At 41.7% G+C, this 18,671-nt stretch overlaps 1 protein-coding gene and 1 long non-coding RNA gene across 4 annotated transcripts in view; one reads left to right on the top strand and one right to left on the bottom strand.

The window, feature by feature from the left end:
• The first annotated feature begins 471 nt into the window (after window positions 1–471).
• Window positions 472–8,575, top strand: LOC123332377. Of its 3 annotated transcripts, none has more exons than XR_006549170.1 (4): window positions 472–519; window positions 7,274–7,390; window positions 8,035–8,266; window positions 8,435–8,575. It is a non-coding gene; the product is annotated as an uncharacterized LOC123332377 (long non-coding RNA). The 3 variants fall into 3 exon arrangements; XR_006549171.1 differs by lacking the exon at window positions 472–519 and adding an exon at window positions 703–1,266; XR_006549172.1 differs by lacking the exon at window positions 472–519 and adding an exon at window positions 4,584–4,855.
• A 1,185-nt stretch (window positions 8,576–9,760) lies between these two features.
• UTP18 (UTP18 small subunit processome component) overlaps window positions 9,761–18,671 on the bottom strand; it is a 53,012-nt gene continuing 44,101 nt past the window's right edge. Inside the window, exons 11-14 of the mRNA XM_006070180.4 lie at window positions 17,300–17,474; window positions 12,305–12,447; window positions 11,087–11,125; window positions 9,761–9,912 (exon numbers count right to left, since the gene is read on the bottom strand). Of these exons, the coding sequence (XP_006070242.1) occupies window positions 11,101–11,125; window positions 12,305–12,447; window positions 17,300–17,474 (343 nt within the window). The 3' untranslated portion in view covers window positions 9,761–9,912; window positions 11,087–11,100. The remainder of the gene's footprint in view (window positions 9,913–11,086; window positions 11,126–12,304; window positions 12,448–17,299; window positions 17,475–18,671) is intronic.

Genomic DNA, 18,671 nt, shown 5'->3' with positions numbered 1-18,671 from the left:
CCCTCAGAGCAGGACCTGAACTAATAATCGCTCCTGGACAGGTCAGTGACCCTGGGCTTCACATGCAGCCTCCCTCCAAGTCTTCCAGAGACTTCCACCTCACCTTGGCACTGGGCCCCTGTTTCCACATACCATCCCTCCTCTCTCTGACTTCTGGGTTCCTCTCATTAGGAGAGGGTCTTCTTGAAATTACCTCCCACTTGTGGGCCAGATAAAATGATTAGAAAACAATTCAGAGCTCCAGTCCCATGTCCATCCTGACCTGCAGGAGCCACACCTGTTCCTAGCACCTGGAAGGCACAACAAGGCCCATTTTCTGCAACTGTGAGCCCCTAATGGGGGACGATTGGCTAACCTGACCTGGCCGGCCAGCCCTCCCCACGTGTGCCTGGCTTGAGGTCTGTAGAAACGGGTGTAAGAGTGCCTGCAGCTGTATTCTACACCATACTTTTGTGGGGTGGGTGGGCTGGAGAGAGGACCTTGTGGGTTGCTGTTTGTTATCAGGTCTTCCTAGACCAGGTATGGAAGAGGAGTGTCACCCATACCTGCTGTTGGCCATCACCCCAGGTGGGGGTGAGGAAGTAAGGGAAAAGGCAGTGGGAGCAGGTTAGGAGGGGTAACTCAGGTAGGGAAATGGAAAGCTTCCAGAAGAGGCCCCTGGGTCAGGACCATCCTGCCTGGCCTGCATGAGCCAACTCGGCAAGCATGCTGTCGCTGGGGTGGCTCCAAGCCCTCTCCTCCCACCTGTGAGGTCTTTGCTGGTATTTGGGTGTTTTACCTGGGAAGGGTGGAGGAGGTTCAGGAGCAGCTAGCCTGGGGCTCAGCCAAGGTTTACTTAGAGATCGTGTGGTCCCCCAGTTTCCCACTGAGGATACTCCTGGGGGGTGGGGGGTGGAGGAGGTGGAAGGGCTGCTGGCTGCATATAAGTCCCCACTCCTGACCATCTTCAGAACTGCTCATCAGTGCAGCAAGTATCCTAACTGGGTTTCCATCTGTGTAACTGGTGGGTTCTTAATGAGTGTGAACAGTGACATTAAATGTCCTCAGTCAGGACTGAGACACTTACCACACCACATGCACAGGTTTAAGAACCTGGGAAGTGCAGCTGGTACCCTAGTGATGGGCTTCAGGCTTGACCCCTCCACATTCTGGGGTCTAGCCACTCTTTAGCATTTCTCGGGGCCCAGTGCTGACTCTAAGGGTTCCATAATCCAGCCTCCATCTGCCTTTAGTGAGACCCACACTTCCAGGATCCTACAGAGCAAGGTTTGTGTGGCTGTTCTGTGGCTTTTCTAACAAATGACCATAAGCTGGGTAGTTTAAAACAACAGGAGTTCATGTCATTATTTGATCCTTTTTAATCAAGCTGGTTTTAGAAAAGGCAGAGGAACCAGAGATCAAATTGCCAACATCTGCTGGATCATCGAAAAAGCAAGAAAATTCCAGAAAAACATCTATTTCTGCTTTATTGACTATGCCAAAGCCTTTGACTGTGTGGATCACAATAAACTGTGGAAAATTCTGAAAGAGATGGGAATACCAGACCACCTGACATGCCTCTTGAGAAACCTGTATGCAGGTCAGGAAGCAACAGTTAGAACTGGACATGGAACAACAGACTGGCTCCAAATAGGAAAAGGAGTACATCAAGGCTGTATATTATCACCATGTTTATCTAGCTTACATGCAGAGTACATCACGAGAAATGCTGGACTGGATGAAGCACAAGCTAGAATCAAGATTGCCCGGAGAAATATCAATATCCTCAGATATGCAGATGACACCACCCTTATGGCAGAAAGTGAAGAGGAACTAAAAAGCCTCTTGATGAAAGTGAAAGAGAAGAGTGAAAAACTTGGCTTAAAGCTCAACATTCAGAAAACTAAGATCATGGCATCTTGTTCCATCACTTCATGGCAAATAGATGGGGAAACAGTGGAAACAGTGGCTGACTTAATTTTGGGGGGCTCCAAAATCACTGCAGATGGTGATTTCAGCCATGACATTAAAAGACGCTTAATCCTCGGAAGGAAAGTTATGACCAACCTAGACAGCATATTCAAAAGCAGAGACATTACTTTGACAACAAAGGTTCATCTAGTCAAGGCTATGGTTTTTCCAGTAGTCATGTATGGCTGTGACAGCTGGACTATAAAGAAAGCTGAGTGCCGGAGTCCAGCCCCGGTGGATCCAGGGAATTCGAAGGGGAGACGGCTTCGGGTATCAGGAAACAATAGATCAATTAAGCGTTAATTAAAGATATAAAGAGTGGTTAAATAGGGATAGCTCAGTAGGAAAATTCAGTGGAGAAAAGAGGCTGAATAACTTGGTTTACGTGGAAAGCTAATAAAATTCCAAGGCAAGGAATTTATGTCACCTACGTAGGCCGCAGGCGTCCTCCCGTTCTCCCGAAGGAGAGGAGACACTAAGGCCTCCCGATCAGCTCTTAGAAGCCCAGGCATAATTAGTAGGCTTGACGATTCTCCATACTCCAGATGGGAATTCAGCCAGAAGGTGAGAGAAAGAATGATATGGGGAGACCAGTCTTTCCAGGAACTGATCCCATTCTTTATTTTCCAGGGTCCGCTTTTATACACAGAGATGTAATACAAAAGTCACGCAGGGTCAGCAGTCCTGACTTTTATAAAAGTCAGGTGCTTTATACAAATGTATACAAAGGTCTTAGGGGGTGTTACATCATCTTCTGGCCAAGGGGCCTGCTAACAATTTATGACTCTCTCCTTGTGATAGTGGTCAGTCAACCAGAACACTCATTTTTCCAGGGGTGATTATTCTTAAAACAGACGCCACCTTTCGAAGGTGCCAGATAAGGTTACATTCCTATAGGGTAAGGGTGCAGTGGGTTTTAATTAAGGAAAGAATTTGCTTAGCCTAAGGTCTAAACGTGATTAATATCAAGGGTTAATACTTATTTCTTCTATATATTCATCAATGTATATAAGGGCAGGGGATGTGGAGACTTAGCAGCAAACATTGGCTCAACAAATGAAAAATCCTTCACCAATACAATTTCTAATCAGCCCACTATACTACACTAATAATTTCCTAACATCTCAAAAGAATCTGTTTTTAGAAAGTTTAGAGCATTGCGTGCCTCTCACAGTTGGGAGGCTGTGAACAATCACATGTGGCTGGAAAAGCCTGTCAGGCAGGCTAGAGAACCTTCAGAGGAGTTTGTAGGTTGAAACACTCCTATCACGCCCAGGAATTATTATTAACTGGAGCTGTAAGTTAACTCTTTTTCAGAGACAGGTGGTGGGGGACAGCCCCCCATAAAGTCAGAGGTGTAGGTGAGGGCACAAGGCAGTGAAGTAGGCAGACTCTGGTTTTGGGGGGTAGACGCTCGAGAATTTCCAGGGGGACTCCTGAGGCTCGATCCCGCCTTTGTGTATGCCGAGCCTCCTTCCTTATGACCTTTGCCACGGGCGGAGTTCCTCACGCTGGCTCCCGGCAGCTGAGTGCCGAAGAATTGATGCTTTTGAACTGTGGTGTTGGAGAAGACTCTTGAGAGTCTGGGGTGTTCATCGGAAGGACTGATGTTGAAGCTGAAACTCCAATATTTTGGCCACCTGATGCGAAGAGTTGACTCATTTGAAAAGACCCTGATGCTGGGAAAGATTGTGGGCAGGAGGAGAAGGGGATGACAGAGGATGAGATGGTTGGATGACATCACTGACTGGACATGAGTTTGGGTAAACTCCGGCAGTTGGTGATGGACAGGGAGGCCTGGCGTGCTGCGGTCCATGGGGTCGTAAAGAGTCGGACATGACTGAGCGACTGAACTGAACTGAATAGCTGAATAATATTATGGCTAGGTACCCCATCTTCTTTATCCATTCATCTGTGTTCTGCACTTAGATTGCTGCTGTGTCTTGTTTATGGTCTTAGTGCAGCTGTGATCATAGGGCTGCAGGCGTCTTTTCAGATTTTGGTTTTCTCCATATCCACACCCAGGTGTGGGATTGTTGGATCCTAGATATGTCTATGTTTAGTTTTTTAGAAGAACCTTCATACTCTTTGCCTAATGGGTGTACCAATTTACATTCCCATCAAGAATGCAGGGGAATTCCCTTCTCTCCCACATCCTCTGAAACACGTATTGTTGGCGATTCTCTGAGATGGCCATTCTGACTGGGGTGAGGTGATAGGTGATAGTTCACTGGACTTTTTATTTGTCTTCCTCTAACCATTAATGATGCTGAGCATCTTTTCAAGTGCTTAGTGGCCATGTGTATACCTTCTTGAAATGTCCACTGAGATCTTTGGCCCATTTCCTATTGAGTATTTTTATTTTTGATATTGAGCTGCATGAGTTGTTTGTATGTTTTGGAGATGAATTCTATGTGGGGATTTTTGTTTGAAATATTTTTTTCCTATCCTGAGTGTTGTCTTTTTCTTTCATTTAGGGTTTTGTTTGCTGTGAAAATGCTGCTAAGGTTAATTATGTCCCTTTGGCTTTTTATTTTTTATTACTCTAAGATGTGGATCCAAAAAGAACTTGCTGCTATTTACAACAAAGTGCTTTCTGTCTATATTTTCCTCAAGGGTTTGAGAGTATCCATCTTCACATTGAGATCTGTAAATTATTTGGACTTTATTTTTGTGTATGGTGTTAGGGAGTGAGAAATGGAATATTTTCTGTTGTATCAGTAAACGAGGATGTCATAGTCATCAGCAATTGCAGCCCTCCACTGTGAGCTGGTGAGCCCTCAGGGAACTCAGGAATGAGAAGAGTATCTGCTCTCTGGCAGCCATCAGACTACAGCCACTCCCTAAGGTGAACCCTGAGGAAAGGAAACTCAGGATGTGAAAACAGGACACTGGCCCCAGACAGGTGAGGTGCATATGAAATGAATGATTTCAGTGAGCCCTGACTCGTGCATCTTGCCATACACAGAAAAGCACTAAATCCCTTAACTCGGGATATCTGGTTTTCTTAACAATAATCTTTTGATATTCAGACTACCTGCCCTTTCTTACAAAATTGTATGTAATCTGACTCCTCCCCTCACCTCCTCAAAGCAGGTCTTATTTGAGATGGTGTCACCTGGGCTTGAAGTCCTGAAAATTCCTGCCGAATAAAACATAATTCTCATCTTTTAGGTTGTGAATATTTTTTAAGTCAACAGGAATTACCATAATTTCATTCTCATTTTCAATGTTTAAGGAACCTCCACACTGTCTCCATGGGCTTCCCAGGTGGTACAAATGGTGAAGAACTGGCCTGCCAACACAGGAAACATGAGACATGGGTTTGATCCCTGGGTGGGGAAGATCGCCTGGAGGAGGAGACAACCCACTCCAATGTTCTTGCCTGGAGAATCCCATGGACAGAGGAGCCTGGCGGGCTACAGTCCACAGCGTTGAAGAGTCAGAAATGACTGAAGTGACTTAGCATGCAGGCACACTGTTTCCTTAGCGGTGTTCCCAACTGACATTCCAGCATCAACGGAGGAGGGTTTTCATTTGTCCGCACCCTCTCCAACCTTGGTTCTTTGTAGAGTGTTTGACAATGGCCATTCTAACCAGTGTGAGGTGATACCTCATTGTAGTTTTGATTTGGATTTCTCCTGCCTCTTGAGAAACCTATATGCAGGTCAGGAAGCAACAGTTAGAACTGGACATGGAACAACAGACTGGTTCCAAATAGGAAAAGGAGTACGTCAAGGATGTATATTGTCACCCTGCTTATTTAACTTATATGCAGAGTACATCATGCGAAACGCTGGGCTGGAGGAAGAACAAGCTGGAATCAAGATTGCCGGAAGAAATATCAATAACCTCAGATATGTAGATGACACCACCCTTATGGTAGAAAGTTAAGAGGAACTAAAAAGCCTCCTGATGAAAGAGGAGAGTGAAAAAGTTGGCTTAAAGCTCAACATTCGGAAAACGAAGATCATGGCATCTGGTCCCATAACTTCATGGCAAATAGATGGGGAAACAGTGGAAAGTGTCAGATTTTATTTTGGGGGGCTCCAAAATCACTGCAGATGATGATTGCAGCCGTGGAATTAAAAGACGCTTACTCCTTGGAAGGAAGGTTATGACCAACCTAGACAGCATATTAAAAAGCAGAGACATTACTTTACCAACAGAAGTCCATCTAGTCAAGGCTGTGGTTTTTCCAGTGGCCATGTATGGATGTGAGTTGGACTGTGAAGAAAGCTGAGCACTGAAGAATTGATGCTTTTGAACTGTGGTACTGGAGAAGACTCTTGAGAGTCCCTTGGACTGCAAGGAGATCCAACCAGTCCATTCTAAAGGAGATCAGCCCTGGGTGTTCTTTGGAAGGAATGATGCTAAAGCTGAAAACTCCAGTACTTTGGCCACCTCATGCGAAGGATTGACTCACTGGAAAAGACTCTGATGCTGGGAGGGATTGGGGGCAGGAGGAGGGGACGACAGAGGATGAGATGGCTGGTTGGCATCACCGACTCGATGGACATGAGTTTGGGTAAACTCTGGGAGTTGGTGATGGACAGGGAGGCCTGGCGTGCTATTCCTGGGGTCACAGAGTTGGACACGACTGAGCGACTGAACTGAACTGAATAGTTAGCAAGGTTGGCATTATTTCCTATGATTTTTTTTTTTAAAGGGTACAAGTGAAGCATCTTGCAATTGAGTCTTGAATGTCTGCTCTGTGTTTTGATGACCATTCCTGGAGCATTTCTTGAAGGCAGGTGTTGTTTACTCACAATCCCACAGCCTTCTGAATATTAAGTGCCCATCAGCGCAGTAGTGCCCACAAGGCAGTAGCATTTCTTCATGACCCTTTGTTTTCTTTTTCTTTCTGTGCAATTTCATTTTGATCTTACATTGAAATAGAGTTGGTTTCCAATGTTGTGTTTGTATAAGGTGTACAGGAACTTAATTCAGTCATGCATAAATGTATACATATTTTTTTTAAGGTTCTTTTAGTGGTTTACAGAAGATCCCCAAAAGTACTGATAAGCAAGAGTTGGAGAAGAGAATAAAAACACAGCAAAAGGTGTTGGAAAGTGATGCAAAATCCAAGAAATGTAACCCTGTAGAAGCAGGGCTCTACAAACGGAAAGCATGGAAACTGGATTCCAGAATTCTTTACGGTGGGCCGATTTTGCCTGAGAAACCGCCAGAGAAGCCACTCACCATGCCTATTGGCTTTGAATTTGAAACAGAGAAAAGAATCAAACAGCAAAAAGCAAAGAAGGTATTGGGGGATAAACACTTTATATTTATGTGAAGCCTTGCCCTTATTGTATCTTATTAGGTGTTGTGGGTGTTCCCAAAAAGAAAGAAACTCCACTCACTGTCCCCCTGACTCCTGCCTTTGTTTGGAAGAAGAGAACCTAAAACCCTCCAAGAGGATGAGGAGCAGCCAGGAGTGGTAAGAGCCCATGATGGGGTACCTTTTAAGCCCCAAATCCCAGTGAGAAGAACTGTGGAATTACGCCCTTTCTCTTTTGATTCAAAAAAGTCACTTAGAGGAGAAGAAAATAAAACTGTTGCAGGAAGGTGGACCCCTTCCAGGGCCCGAAACTGGGCTCTTGTCTAACACTTGGAAATGAATTGTCCAAGGAGACACATGTGCTGACAAAGCAAGAGATTTTATTGGGAAAGGGCACCCAGGTGGAGAACAGCAGGGTAAGGGAACCCAACAGCTCTGTCACATGGCTTAAAGTCTCAGGTTTTATGGTGATTGGATTAGTTTCCGGGTAAGTCCTTCCTGGTGGTGCATGCCTTGTTCAGCCAAGATGGATGCCAGAGAGGAGGATTCTGGGAGGCGGTCGGACATGTGGTGTCTCCTTTTGACCTTTCCAGAACTCTTCCAGTTGGTGGAGGCTTATTAGTTCTGTGTTCCTTAGCAGGACCTCCTGTCCTAAAACAACTCATGCAAATGGTTACTATGGTGCCTGGCCAGGGTGGGTGGTTTCAGTCAGTGTGCTTCCCCTAACAGAACCACCTCAGAAAGGGGAGGTGCCCAAGTTCTAGGTGCTTCCTTCACCTCATTTTACTACCATTAACCTGCAGGAGAAGAACATGAAGAACACAACTCAGGCTGAGCCTTCGGCTTGGAGCCTGGAAGATGTGTCTCAAGGCGCAGACTTGGGTTCTCTCTGTGTCCTGGTGACAAAGAAGGCTCCTCCTGGTGCGATCAAAAGAGCAGCTCTGGGTCCCAGATGGTATCTGCTGCTGAGTCTAGCGGAGGAATCGGCTGGAGCTCTTGGGTGGTACCCACACAGTCAAGGGCTGCTCACTTACAGTAATTTCTGTTTACATCCTCCTCCTCTTCTAAGTCAGACTATATAGTTGATTAATTTGTAATTTAAAGTATAATTTTTTTTACTGCATTTATCTTTTTAACATTTAAAAATAAAGATTTATAGTTTATGTCTGATACTTTCCTCTTCTCTGTACAAAATGAATTTAGAATTCAAGAGCCCTTTGCCGCAAGGGAGGAGCCTTGTTAACCACCTGACAAGGAAGAGACTTGACTGACGGGTCCCTCACCAGAGGCTGTCTGCTGGCTTTGGGAGGAGCTGCTGTTCAGGCACCTTCTTCCCTTGTTGGTGCTGACGATGAAGGAACACTGAGCAGGACATGTTTTAAGTCCTCCAAAGACCTGGACTGGAGTCAATGTTTGTCTTACTTAAAAAAGGCAGTTCCATACTCAACAGTGATTCTCAGCATTTACCTGTCATCAGTACTGTCAATGTTCCTTTCCTTCATGTCTTCTCCCATTTACCTTTGTAGACTGAGGATGGCCTTTCAAACAGGCACAGAGTGTTCCCTCATTGTGGTTTTGATTTGCATGCCTCTAACAATTTGTGATGTGCAGCACATTTTCACGGGCTTTGATTTTAACTAGTGTGTGTGGAATTGATCGTGGAAATTTTCTTCACAGTCTGCTCAGTTTTTAATTATTTTCAATTAGTTACCCATGGAAAATTTTAAAGTGCCAATATCATTTAAAGCCCAGCAATCCTTGTGAATATGAAGTGCTCATAAGTGCTCCAGTGAAATAAAGTTTTCTTTCTCTTTTGCCTTTTGAGTCCTAATCTACTTTAACTGTTTCTGATCTACTTTGCCAAGGAAGATCCGTCTAGTTAAAGCTATGGTTTTTCCAGTAGTCATGTATGGATGTTGAGAGTTGGACTATAAAGAAAACTGAGTGCCAAAGAATTGATGCTTTTAAACTGTGGTGTTGGAGAAGACTCTTTGAGAGTCCCTTGGACTGCAAGGAGATCAAACCAGTCAATCCTAACGGAAATCAGTCCTAAATATTCGCCGGAAGGACTGATGCTGAAGCTGAAACTTCAATACTCTGGCCACCTGATGTGAAGAACTGACACATTCATTGGAAAAGACCCCGATAATGGGAAAGACTGAAGGCAGAAGGAGAACGGGACAACAGAGGATGAGATGGTTTGATGGCATCACCAACTCAATGGACATGAGTTTGAGCAAGCTACAGGAGTTGGTAAAGAACAGGGAAGCCTAACATCCTGCAGTCCATGGGGTTGCAAAGAGTCGGACACGACTGAGTGACTGAACTGAACTGACTGATCCTGGGAAAGGGAGAAATACTAATCAGGGTTAACTGTGAAATACAAGACTATCTACCTATGTTATTTTTGGCTACAGACAGGTGTGTTCAATGTCTCAGGTTCAGTCTTAAAAGAAATGCACCCAAATTAGCGCGCGAGTGTATGTGTGTGTGTGTGTAGGTAGGTAGAGAAGGAAGAACCACATATACTTAGTTTCAAACAAAAGTTACTGTGAGTTTATTAAAACATTCCTAGTAACAAAAAAACCACATCTGACTCAATATATCATTATCTATATATTATCACACATTCTGGAAAGTCTGAGATTTCAGGACGGGTTTTTCCTGTGGCTCAACTGGACCTGAGGAAAGAACAGAAGAAATGATATACTTGATTTATAGCCACTGGTCATCAACAAACAACATGGACTGGCAGTGTTATCTGAAGAGGCAAGATCACCGGACTGTTTTCTCCTCCTGGTTAGTGTTCTGCTCAAAATTCTGCTACCTTCAAAAATTCTTTCCCCTAATTAAGTCTGTATGTACTTCCAGAGTTTCTCCTCAACATTTATGAATCTCAGAGAAGATCAAATTACTCAACTGTGATGAACAGGTCAACTGCAAAGTTCAATGTCAGAATGACCACCATATCTCAGATGAAAATCAAGCCATGGGAAGAAAATAATGTCCTACTGTTTTAAATATCAAGCAGCAATTGGAGGAAGGCAAAAACCTTGTATCTTGAAGTCAAAAAGTACAAATTTGGAGTTATAAACATGTACTAGGGATGTGATATACAATATGATAAATACAACGAACACTGCCATACATTATGTACGAAAGTTGTTAAGAGAGAAAATCCTAGGACTTCTCACCACAAAGAAAGGAGTTTTTATCTATTTCTTTCATTTTGTATCTATATGAGATGATCGATGCTCATTAAAGTTATTGTAGTAAACATTTCATGACATATGTATGTCAAATCATTATGCAGTACATCTGAAACTTACACATTGCTATATGCCAATTATATCTCAATAAAACTGGAAGAAAAAGAATATATACATGCATGTGCCACATATATATATTACATATGGCAGCAAAACTAATGACTAACCATTCACTAGCTATAAGGCAAGCTACTTATAAACTCTCAAGAAACATACAAAATAAAAGGGCTTGAGCTTATGGAAACTGTAATTATACATGAAGATACTTACCTCTCTCTGTTAAGTCTCTTCTGCTTTGCAGATTATATACTCAGTGATTATAATTTTGATGATTATTTATGGACATAGTATTAAAAATCTTCCCTCAGAAGAACAGAGCCAGATTGTTGTGATTTGGGAGAAGAAATTCCCAAGGAAAAGTTTAAGTCCAACTTCCTGATCTATGTCCTTCCCACTCCCTTAACTGAAGATACAGCAACTCAGAGGCAAAGAAACAAAGATCAGCTAATATAGTCCCTCTGCCAACTGACAGCAATGGGTATAACCTTAAAACTTTGTAGAATGAAAAAAAAAAAGCTTTTCTTACTTTGAATAATCTTTTTAAAAGTCTGAGTAATGATGCAACCTGAAAAAAGTAAAAGACAAATCATTAAAACAATTTTTGATTACCCTGGGTATTGTCAATCAGATCACAGCATGGCACTTAGGAAGACTTTAGGTGTGGAAATGTAATCACCATCACTCTCACTGGGCAGCTACGTTAAGACTCCTCAAGTTGATATTCTGAAGGATCCTAATGCTAATACCTCAGAGTTTAGATACAAGCCATCAGCTTGCTCCAAAGCATTAAAGCAGAATCTGAAATACCTCATCAGCCACTTCCAGCAGAAATGCTGTCACTGCAAACCACATGCTGGAAGCAGTCTCACGAGAGATCAATGCTCTGGTGAAAATTCTAACGGGCTTAGGGGCTTAAGAAAAGAAAAAAATCCGTTATCATAATAAATTACAGCTTCGGAAGAGAATTTTGAAGCACAGTGAGTATCTGCATCCTTTTATAAAATCCAAACTGAAAGATCACTCCAAAAATGACCTGCAGTGAGAATGACGAAGCTACCAATTTTCCCAGCACCATCCGCCCAATTTTCTTTCAAAGTAAAACTATAAGCATGTTATCGTTTGCTACATTCTCTTCTCACAACTATCTCCTCAAAACCAATTTGCACTCCTCCTCTTCTTTACCCCAGATTTCAGCTTCTTTGAAAGCAGGCTTTCCCTGAAGCACACAAACATGAACACAGGCTTCTATACCACATTCACTGCCAGCCCACAGGAGCAAGGAAAGGGGGCTGTGACTTAGGTCAGTCCCCCCCCAAGAGTCACCTTGTCACCAGCATTTTCTTCTAGAAACAATGTAATTAGATTTTATTTGTTTTTGCTTTATAGCCAAGTAAACTGAGTGCAGAAAAGAACCTGGACAGAGCATAAACTTTTGGTATCTTTGTAGTTAATATCCATATTTACAGCTTACAGCTGCCGGAAAAGAAATAAGTACCTCTTCGAAAAATATCACTTAAATCTAGTGGAATAAACAGAGCATTGTCAAGTCGACAAAGGCTAATCTAAAAACGTAAGGCACCAAGAAAGTGGCAGTATTATTAAAGGGGCAATTTTTCCTCAATTTGACATTTTCAAAACACAGCATCACCCCGCTTCTCCAAAAACTCCAAGTGAATTTTTTGCTAGTGACATTTTATGGTAGAAAAATGTACATTTTGTTAGATGTGAGGATAACACCACCTACCTATACATCAGGGCCTTCCCCTTTTCATTCCCCAAGGCAAAATACCCACTTCTGGGAGAAAAATCCATGGTATGAATAAGAGAAATATTCTTCTTTTTAACAACTGGGAAGTTTGAAAATACTGTAAAGGAAGGAAGGTGGACCTGCAGGAAACAATAAAAGCTTTTAAACTAAAAGAACTGGGAGCTCATCTTAAATTTTAGTCTTCATTCTATCATTTTGCTAGAACAAAAGTTCGTTTTGATTGTAACACACATCAAGTACAGTTCCCTTAATACAGCAAAGTGTTCCAAAATTAAAATTTGATTTTCAATATGCTATTACTGAGAAGAAAGGGACGGAACAGAAAAAAGTGCTTTCTTGATGCTTCATTATTAATAAACTGCAGCATCTAGCATGGTGCCTAGGAGGGTCAACAAATAAGTGAATGAACGAAGTGAAAAGTCAGCAGTGGTGGTTTACTCGTTAAGTCATGTCTGAGTCTTGCGACCCCGTGGACTGCAGCTTGCCAGGCTCCTCTGTCCATGGGGTTCTCCAGGCAAGAATACTGAAGTGAGTTGCCATTTCCTTCTCCAGGGGATCTTCCTGACCCAGGAACTGAACCCGGGTCTCCTGCACTGCAGGCAGTTTCATTACTGACTGAGCTACCAGGGAAGCCCAAAAAGTCAGTAGTAGAACCCATTAATGTTCTAACATAATAACTACAGTAAAGAATACTACAATCTGATTACAAGGAACAGAACATTATGAAGAGCCTGAAGCCAAGACAAAATCATACCAAATTTTCCAGTATCATACAATTGCCTACTTGCACTTTTATTTCTCAACAATGTGGTGTTGAGAATCTCTCCTCGAGGAGAGGCTAAACCATGAAAACTTGGTCCCAGTGAAACTGTGTTCTGACTGAGAAACAGTCCAAAGCTCACCTCAAGGCCAGGTCTCTTTCTCCAGAAAAGTCTGCTCAGGGGGGAAGTGAGCCCAAATTCAAGCTAGGCAAGACAAGTCCTCATCCAATTTGTGGATAAATAAAATCCAAGCAAGGAAGCCATTATCTTAAGCAGACTGGGATTTTGACAACTCTCGCACATTCTCTAGCTCTTCCAAGAAACGTAGCACCTTCATACTGACAGAATTCTCATTCAGCTATTAATCATGGCAGTCCATCATCCTCCACTTTGAGGTCAGACTTTAAATGAGCCAATCAAGGGGACTTTCACAGACAAGTACCAGGTAAAACTGTTAGATACATCTGTCTATTACACAGGTTTCATTCAGTCACTAGGCCCTACTACCCTGCTAAATGCCTACTGACCATTAAGTCAAGAAAGTTTACAGTGTCTCCAGACCATTTTCAATTATTCTCCTTCTCCAGGAAGCAGATTCTGTCTGCACAGCCTGTCATCAATGCAAAGTGATGAGACTTTGCACTTCAAATGAGAGGTGCTCTTTGACACATTAAAGCAAAGACGCTGACAAAAACTGGAGTATAAGACACAAAGCAATTTTTTAAAGTTCAACTTTACCTTTTGTGTATTTGTCTAGCTAAATAAACAGAACAACTCTGTTACCAAAATTATCAGAAATACTGCAGTAAACACCAAGTTTATGATGTAAATGGAGTCCCTTTAAATGTACCCTGTGCAACAAATAACCTACACAAACATACATAGTAGCCAGAGCTTCAGACAACAAGCTGACATGTTCTGATGGAGGATAAATACCAATTTATCAACAATTTTAAATTTTATCTCCCCTACTGACTTGAGTATCAGGGAGCAAAAACCAGGTTTATGCCTTCCTAAAAGACTCAGCCATCTACTTGCAAGAGCCCCAGTTTAGGGAGTGCTTAGTGGTCCAGTGGCTAAGACTCCTTGCTCCAAATACAGGGGGCCTGGGTTCGATCCCTGGACAGGGGACTAGATCCTATGTGCCACAACTAAAAGATTTTGCATGCCACAATGAAGGTCAAAGATCCCCTGAGCTGCAACTAAGACCCAGTGCAGCCAAACAAATAAGTATTGGAAAAAAAGTTCCCCAGAGATTACACTGAATTAGTACATCTTCCCTCAGACCAATGACCCCCGCCTGGTTAGATCTCAGCTGTTCTCTAATCTCTCTTTATGACCCTTGTATTAAAAGCTGTGATTGAACTAATAAGAAGTCCCATAAAAACACAACTTCTTTAATTCATAAAGTTCCCTTTATCTCCAACATAATTTCTGTATTACATTTAAGGGTCCAGTTATCAAAATTCAACAAAAGCTCTCTTATCCTTAATTTCATAACTAAGGAGTCCCACAACTCCTACAACATCCAAGATTGACGATGTAGTAACAATTTAACTTCTGAGTCTCTCAATGGTGCTATGACTTAGATTTATATTCACTGCTGGAATAACAGAACTGTTTGGATCATTATAGGAGACTGCATCTAATAACACTGACACTGTTTCACAGAGGCATTATACCTGGCTTATTTCCATTAGTCATTATGGTTGAAAGTTGTTAGAAAGTGTCAGTCACTGTTATCTCCGACTCTGCAACTCCCATGTACTGTAGCCTGCCAGGCTCCTTTGTCCATGGAATTCTCCAGGCAAGAATACTGGAGTGTGTAGACATTCCCTTCTCCAGGGGATTTTCCTGACCCAGGGATTGAACCTGGGTCTCCTGCATTGCAGGCAGACTCTTTACTATCTAAGCCATCAGGGAAGCTGCTTGATGTTATAGCTGACTACCATTTAAAAAATGGGAGGGGGCTGACACTAATGAATTTCTTATGTGATTTTACTACAATAAAAAAACGTAAATGCTGCCATGATCACTGAAGCAAACTAGACAGAACTATAAGGCGTTTTGCAGAACATATTATGTCAAGAAAAATAGATGCCATGGTTTTCTAACACAATTTACTATCATTAAAATGATAAAAGATTGATTTGTGCTAGTCTACCACTTCCATTACAGGAGTGGAGATTTTAAAGCTGACCTGAATTAGAACCCTCCCATTTATCAAATGATTCATTCAACAGAGGCAATAAAACCCAATGATATATTATCCACACTTTTCCAGCAGAACTCTTTCTTCCCTCAAAGAAAATCTTAATGCAGAATGCCAATATATATATCACAAGTAATACTAAAGCTGCTCTATATAATACAGGGAGGAGCTTAGCCTCCTACTTGACATCTGAAGTCCTGTACACATTCTAGGGCTCTGAAAAATTTAGTTGGAAAACTAAAAGCTAAAAAGAATACAGAATCTAGCATCACAGTTCACTGGCCTTTAGTAGCCGCTGACTTTGGGGAAGCTAATCCTCTGAGGACTATCACTTGGCTCAAAATTTTTTGTAAAATTCTTTATAAATCTTTGTAAACTATACACTATTAAAGCTGATGAAGTATGCAAGGTTTATTTGCTGAGTGTAAGTAAGATAAAAATAAGAATCTCTGTAATGTGTTTACAATCTGGTAGTATGCACATAAAAATAGCACCCTGCAATGCTGCTTTTCAAGGTTCTATGTATACCTGGGCATCTGTATACCTGGCTTAGAGCAAGAAACTGATTCTGCCTGAAGCGGAGGAAACTTCACGAGGTAGAGTGACATTTAAGCTGAGCTCTGATGCTGGGCAAAAAAAAAAAAAAAGAGCTAACACTGGCCTGAGGCTGTTATCCTTAGAAAGGCCTGCTTACAAGTGGCCCTTAGATGCTTTCTGGGAGTTTGACTGGCATATAGGTCCCGACACAGATGGGACACTTTTCCTAAATGATAAGGATGGCTCATGAGTCCGTGCTCAGTTGCCTCAGTTATGTTCAACTCTATGTGAATCCATGGACTGTGCCCACCAGGATCCTCTGTCCATGGAATTTTCCAGGCAAGAATACTGGAGTGGGTTGTCATTTCATACTCCAGAGGATCTCCAATGTGGTTTATGTTGAACACTTGACTTTACTTCTGGGAACCTTTACTTTGGGTACCTCCTAGGTAGAGGGTACCTACATGATCAACCCCCAGTAAAAACCTTGGGCACTGAGTCTATGATGAGCTTCTCTGGTAGAAAACATTTAACACATGTTGTCACAACTTGTTACTCGAGAAATTAAACATGTCCTATGTGATCTGCCTTAAGAGAGGACTTCTGAAGCCTGTGCCTGGTTTCATCCAGGCTTCATCCCATACACCTTTTTCCTTATCCTTTGTATCTTTTCTCTGTAATAATTCTTAGCCATGAGTATGACTATATTCTGAGTCCTTGAGTCCCTGTATTTACTATTCTATTCCATGTGGTGCAATGGTAAAAGAATCCACCTTACAATGCAGGAGAAACAAGCAATGCAGGTTTGATTGCTGGGTTGGGAAGATCCCCTGGAGTAGGAAACAGCAACCCACTCCAGTATGCCTGCCTGGAAAATTCAATGGACAGAGGAGTCTGGTGGGCTTCAGCCCATGGGATTGCAAAGAGTCGGACATAACTGAGCGACTGAATGCTCAGCACTCACCAAACCTGGGCGAGTTCCTGGGAACCCCTGGCACAGAGCTATCTTCACAAGTACTATCCAGCTATTTAAACTGCAATCTTTTTACATGGTTAATGTCCAAGCTCAATTTATTTTCAGAATTTAAGAACTGCCTCCACTCTATTATGACACCAGGTCTTATAAAGGTAAATTAAGAAAACTAGAGAGGGATGAAATATTTGCTTACATATTCCTTCATGTATATACTGAAAGTAACTTCTGAAAATGAAGACCACCCCTTAAGAAATGTTAGGAAAGGACAGCACAGTTTTCCCAAAAGAAGTGAAATAATATAAATTTGGTGGCTACTGTATATCATTTCTATAATCACACCCAAAAGCTACAATACTAGCAGTTTTTACAACAAAAGAGGCTACTCTTTTTAAAATAATTCAACTCTTTCCTTATTAACTTTTCACGTTTTCAACCTAAAATTTTAAGATCATCAATGCTAAAAGGAAAGGGTAAAGAAACATTACCAGTCTGACTGCTTCTTTCATGTTTGCTGAAGCAATTGCCAAGATTTCTGTAGTAGGATTGAAGGTCAGAGAAGTAACACCTGTAACCAAGTTCATTATCGCTTTTATTGGCTTTGGGTTCATTTCTTGGAGACAAGAATTTTGATTGTATACGTTTACCACTCCACAATTAGAACTGCAAAGAGAAAAAAGAATGAATTAAAGATTAAAAAGAAGCAACAGGATTTTCACAATCCAAGTGCATTAAGATATAACACCCCACCCCCAGAAAACTAATATTTATAGGAACTGTATCATGTTACACAGGGACTATGGGCTGGAGTGTTCATCCCAAGGCAAAAATCATAGTCTATCAGTTTTACTGTAGTCTTACCGAAATCTTGTTAATGCTGGGAGCTTTTAAATTACTAGTGTAGCTAGAAAATCCAAGGAAGCGTAGAATCTTCATTATTCATTCCTTCAATAAATATTTACTGAATTTCAACTTTACGACAGGCACTGTTTAAGTGCCTGGGATGCAAAGACAAACAAAAGAGGCTAAGAGGACCACTCTCATGGCATTTATGGACAACCGAACATTCTAATATGCGAATGAGCACCATCTTTCCCCTGTTTAGATCTCCTCCTTTTTTTATTCTATTCTATTCATGAGAACATCCAAAACGGTGCTGCACAACAGCTGTAATAGCAAGTACCTTAGTTTTTTGGTCTATAAGAATACCACAGTCAGCAGTTAACGGAAGCGATCATCCACTCCAAGTTTACTGAAATATTTACCAACAATGAATTATACCCAATATTCATAAAACGTAATTCTTAATGACTAACAGAATCATTCACAGACAAGTTTCAGTAAAGTTTTTGACCTCAATCTTCAGACCACCTAATGTTACAGGCATCATTTATAAGGAATAAGAATAAGGTAGTTGTCATTCACAGATACTTAATTAGCAAATGCAATATAAACCCGAAAGTTGCAAGAAATTAATACTCAAACTAACAAGGGCGACACATTAAGTGTTCTCATTCCTACACTCAACATTCTCACTGATTCACTTAATACTTACTGCCTACAGTGAAACAGGCACAATGCATAAACAAGACAAATTTAGTTCACACACAAGACTCCACAGTTTGAAATTATAGCCAACTCACAAATAGTATGTTAGATTTAGTGTTTTAAAGTCTTCAAACTACTTATATTTACAGTTTCTGATGTATATTTCATATACATTAATTAAAAAGCCCTTAATTTAAGTACAGCTTACTCTTATGTGGTCCCTATTAACCACTCAGGAGAAACAATATATATCCTGGGTTTAGAAAATTTTGCTGTGGACTGAACATTTGTGTCCCACAAAAATGGTTTTTC

The sequence above is a fragment of the Bubalus bubalis genome, chromosome 3 (genome assembly GCF_019923935.1).
Source record: "Bubalus bubalis isolate 160015118507 breed Murrah chromosome 3, NDDB_SH_1, whole genome shotgun sequence".
In the NCBI taxonomy this organism is placed as follows: domain Eukaryota; kingdom Metazoa; phylum Chordata; class Mammalia; order Artiodactyla; family Bovidae; genus Bubalus; species Bubalus bubalis.
This window is presented reverse-complemented; position numbering and strand designations above follow the sequence as displayed.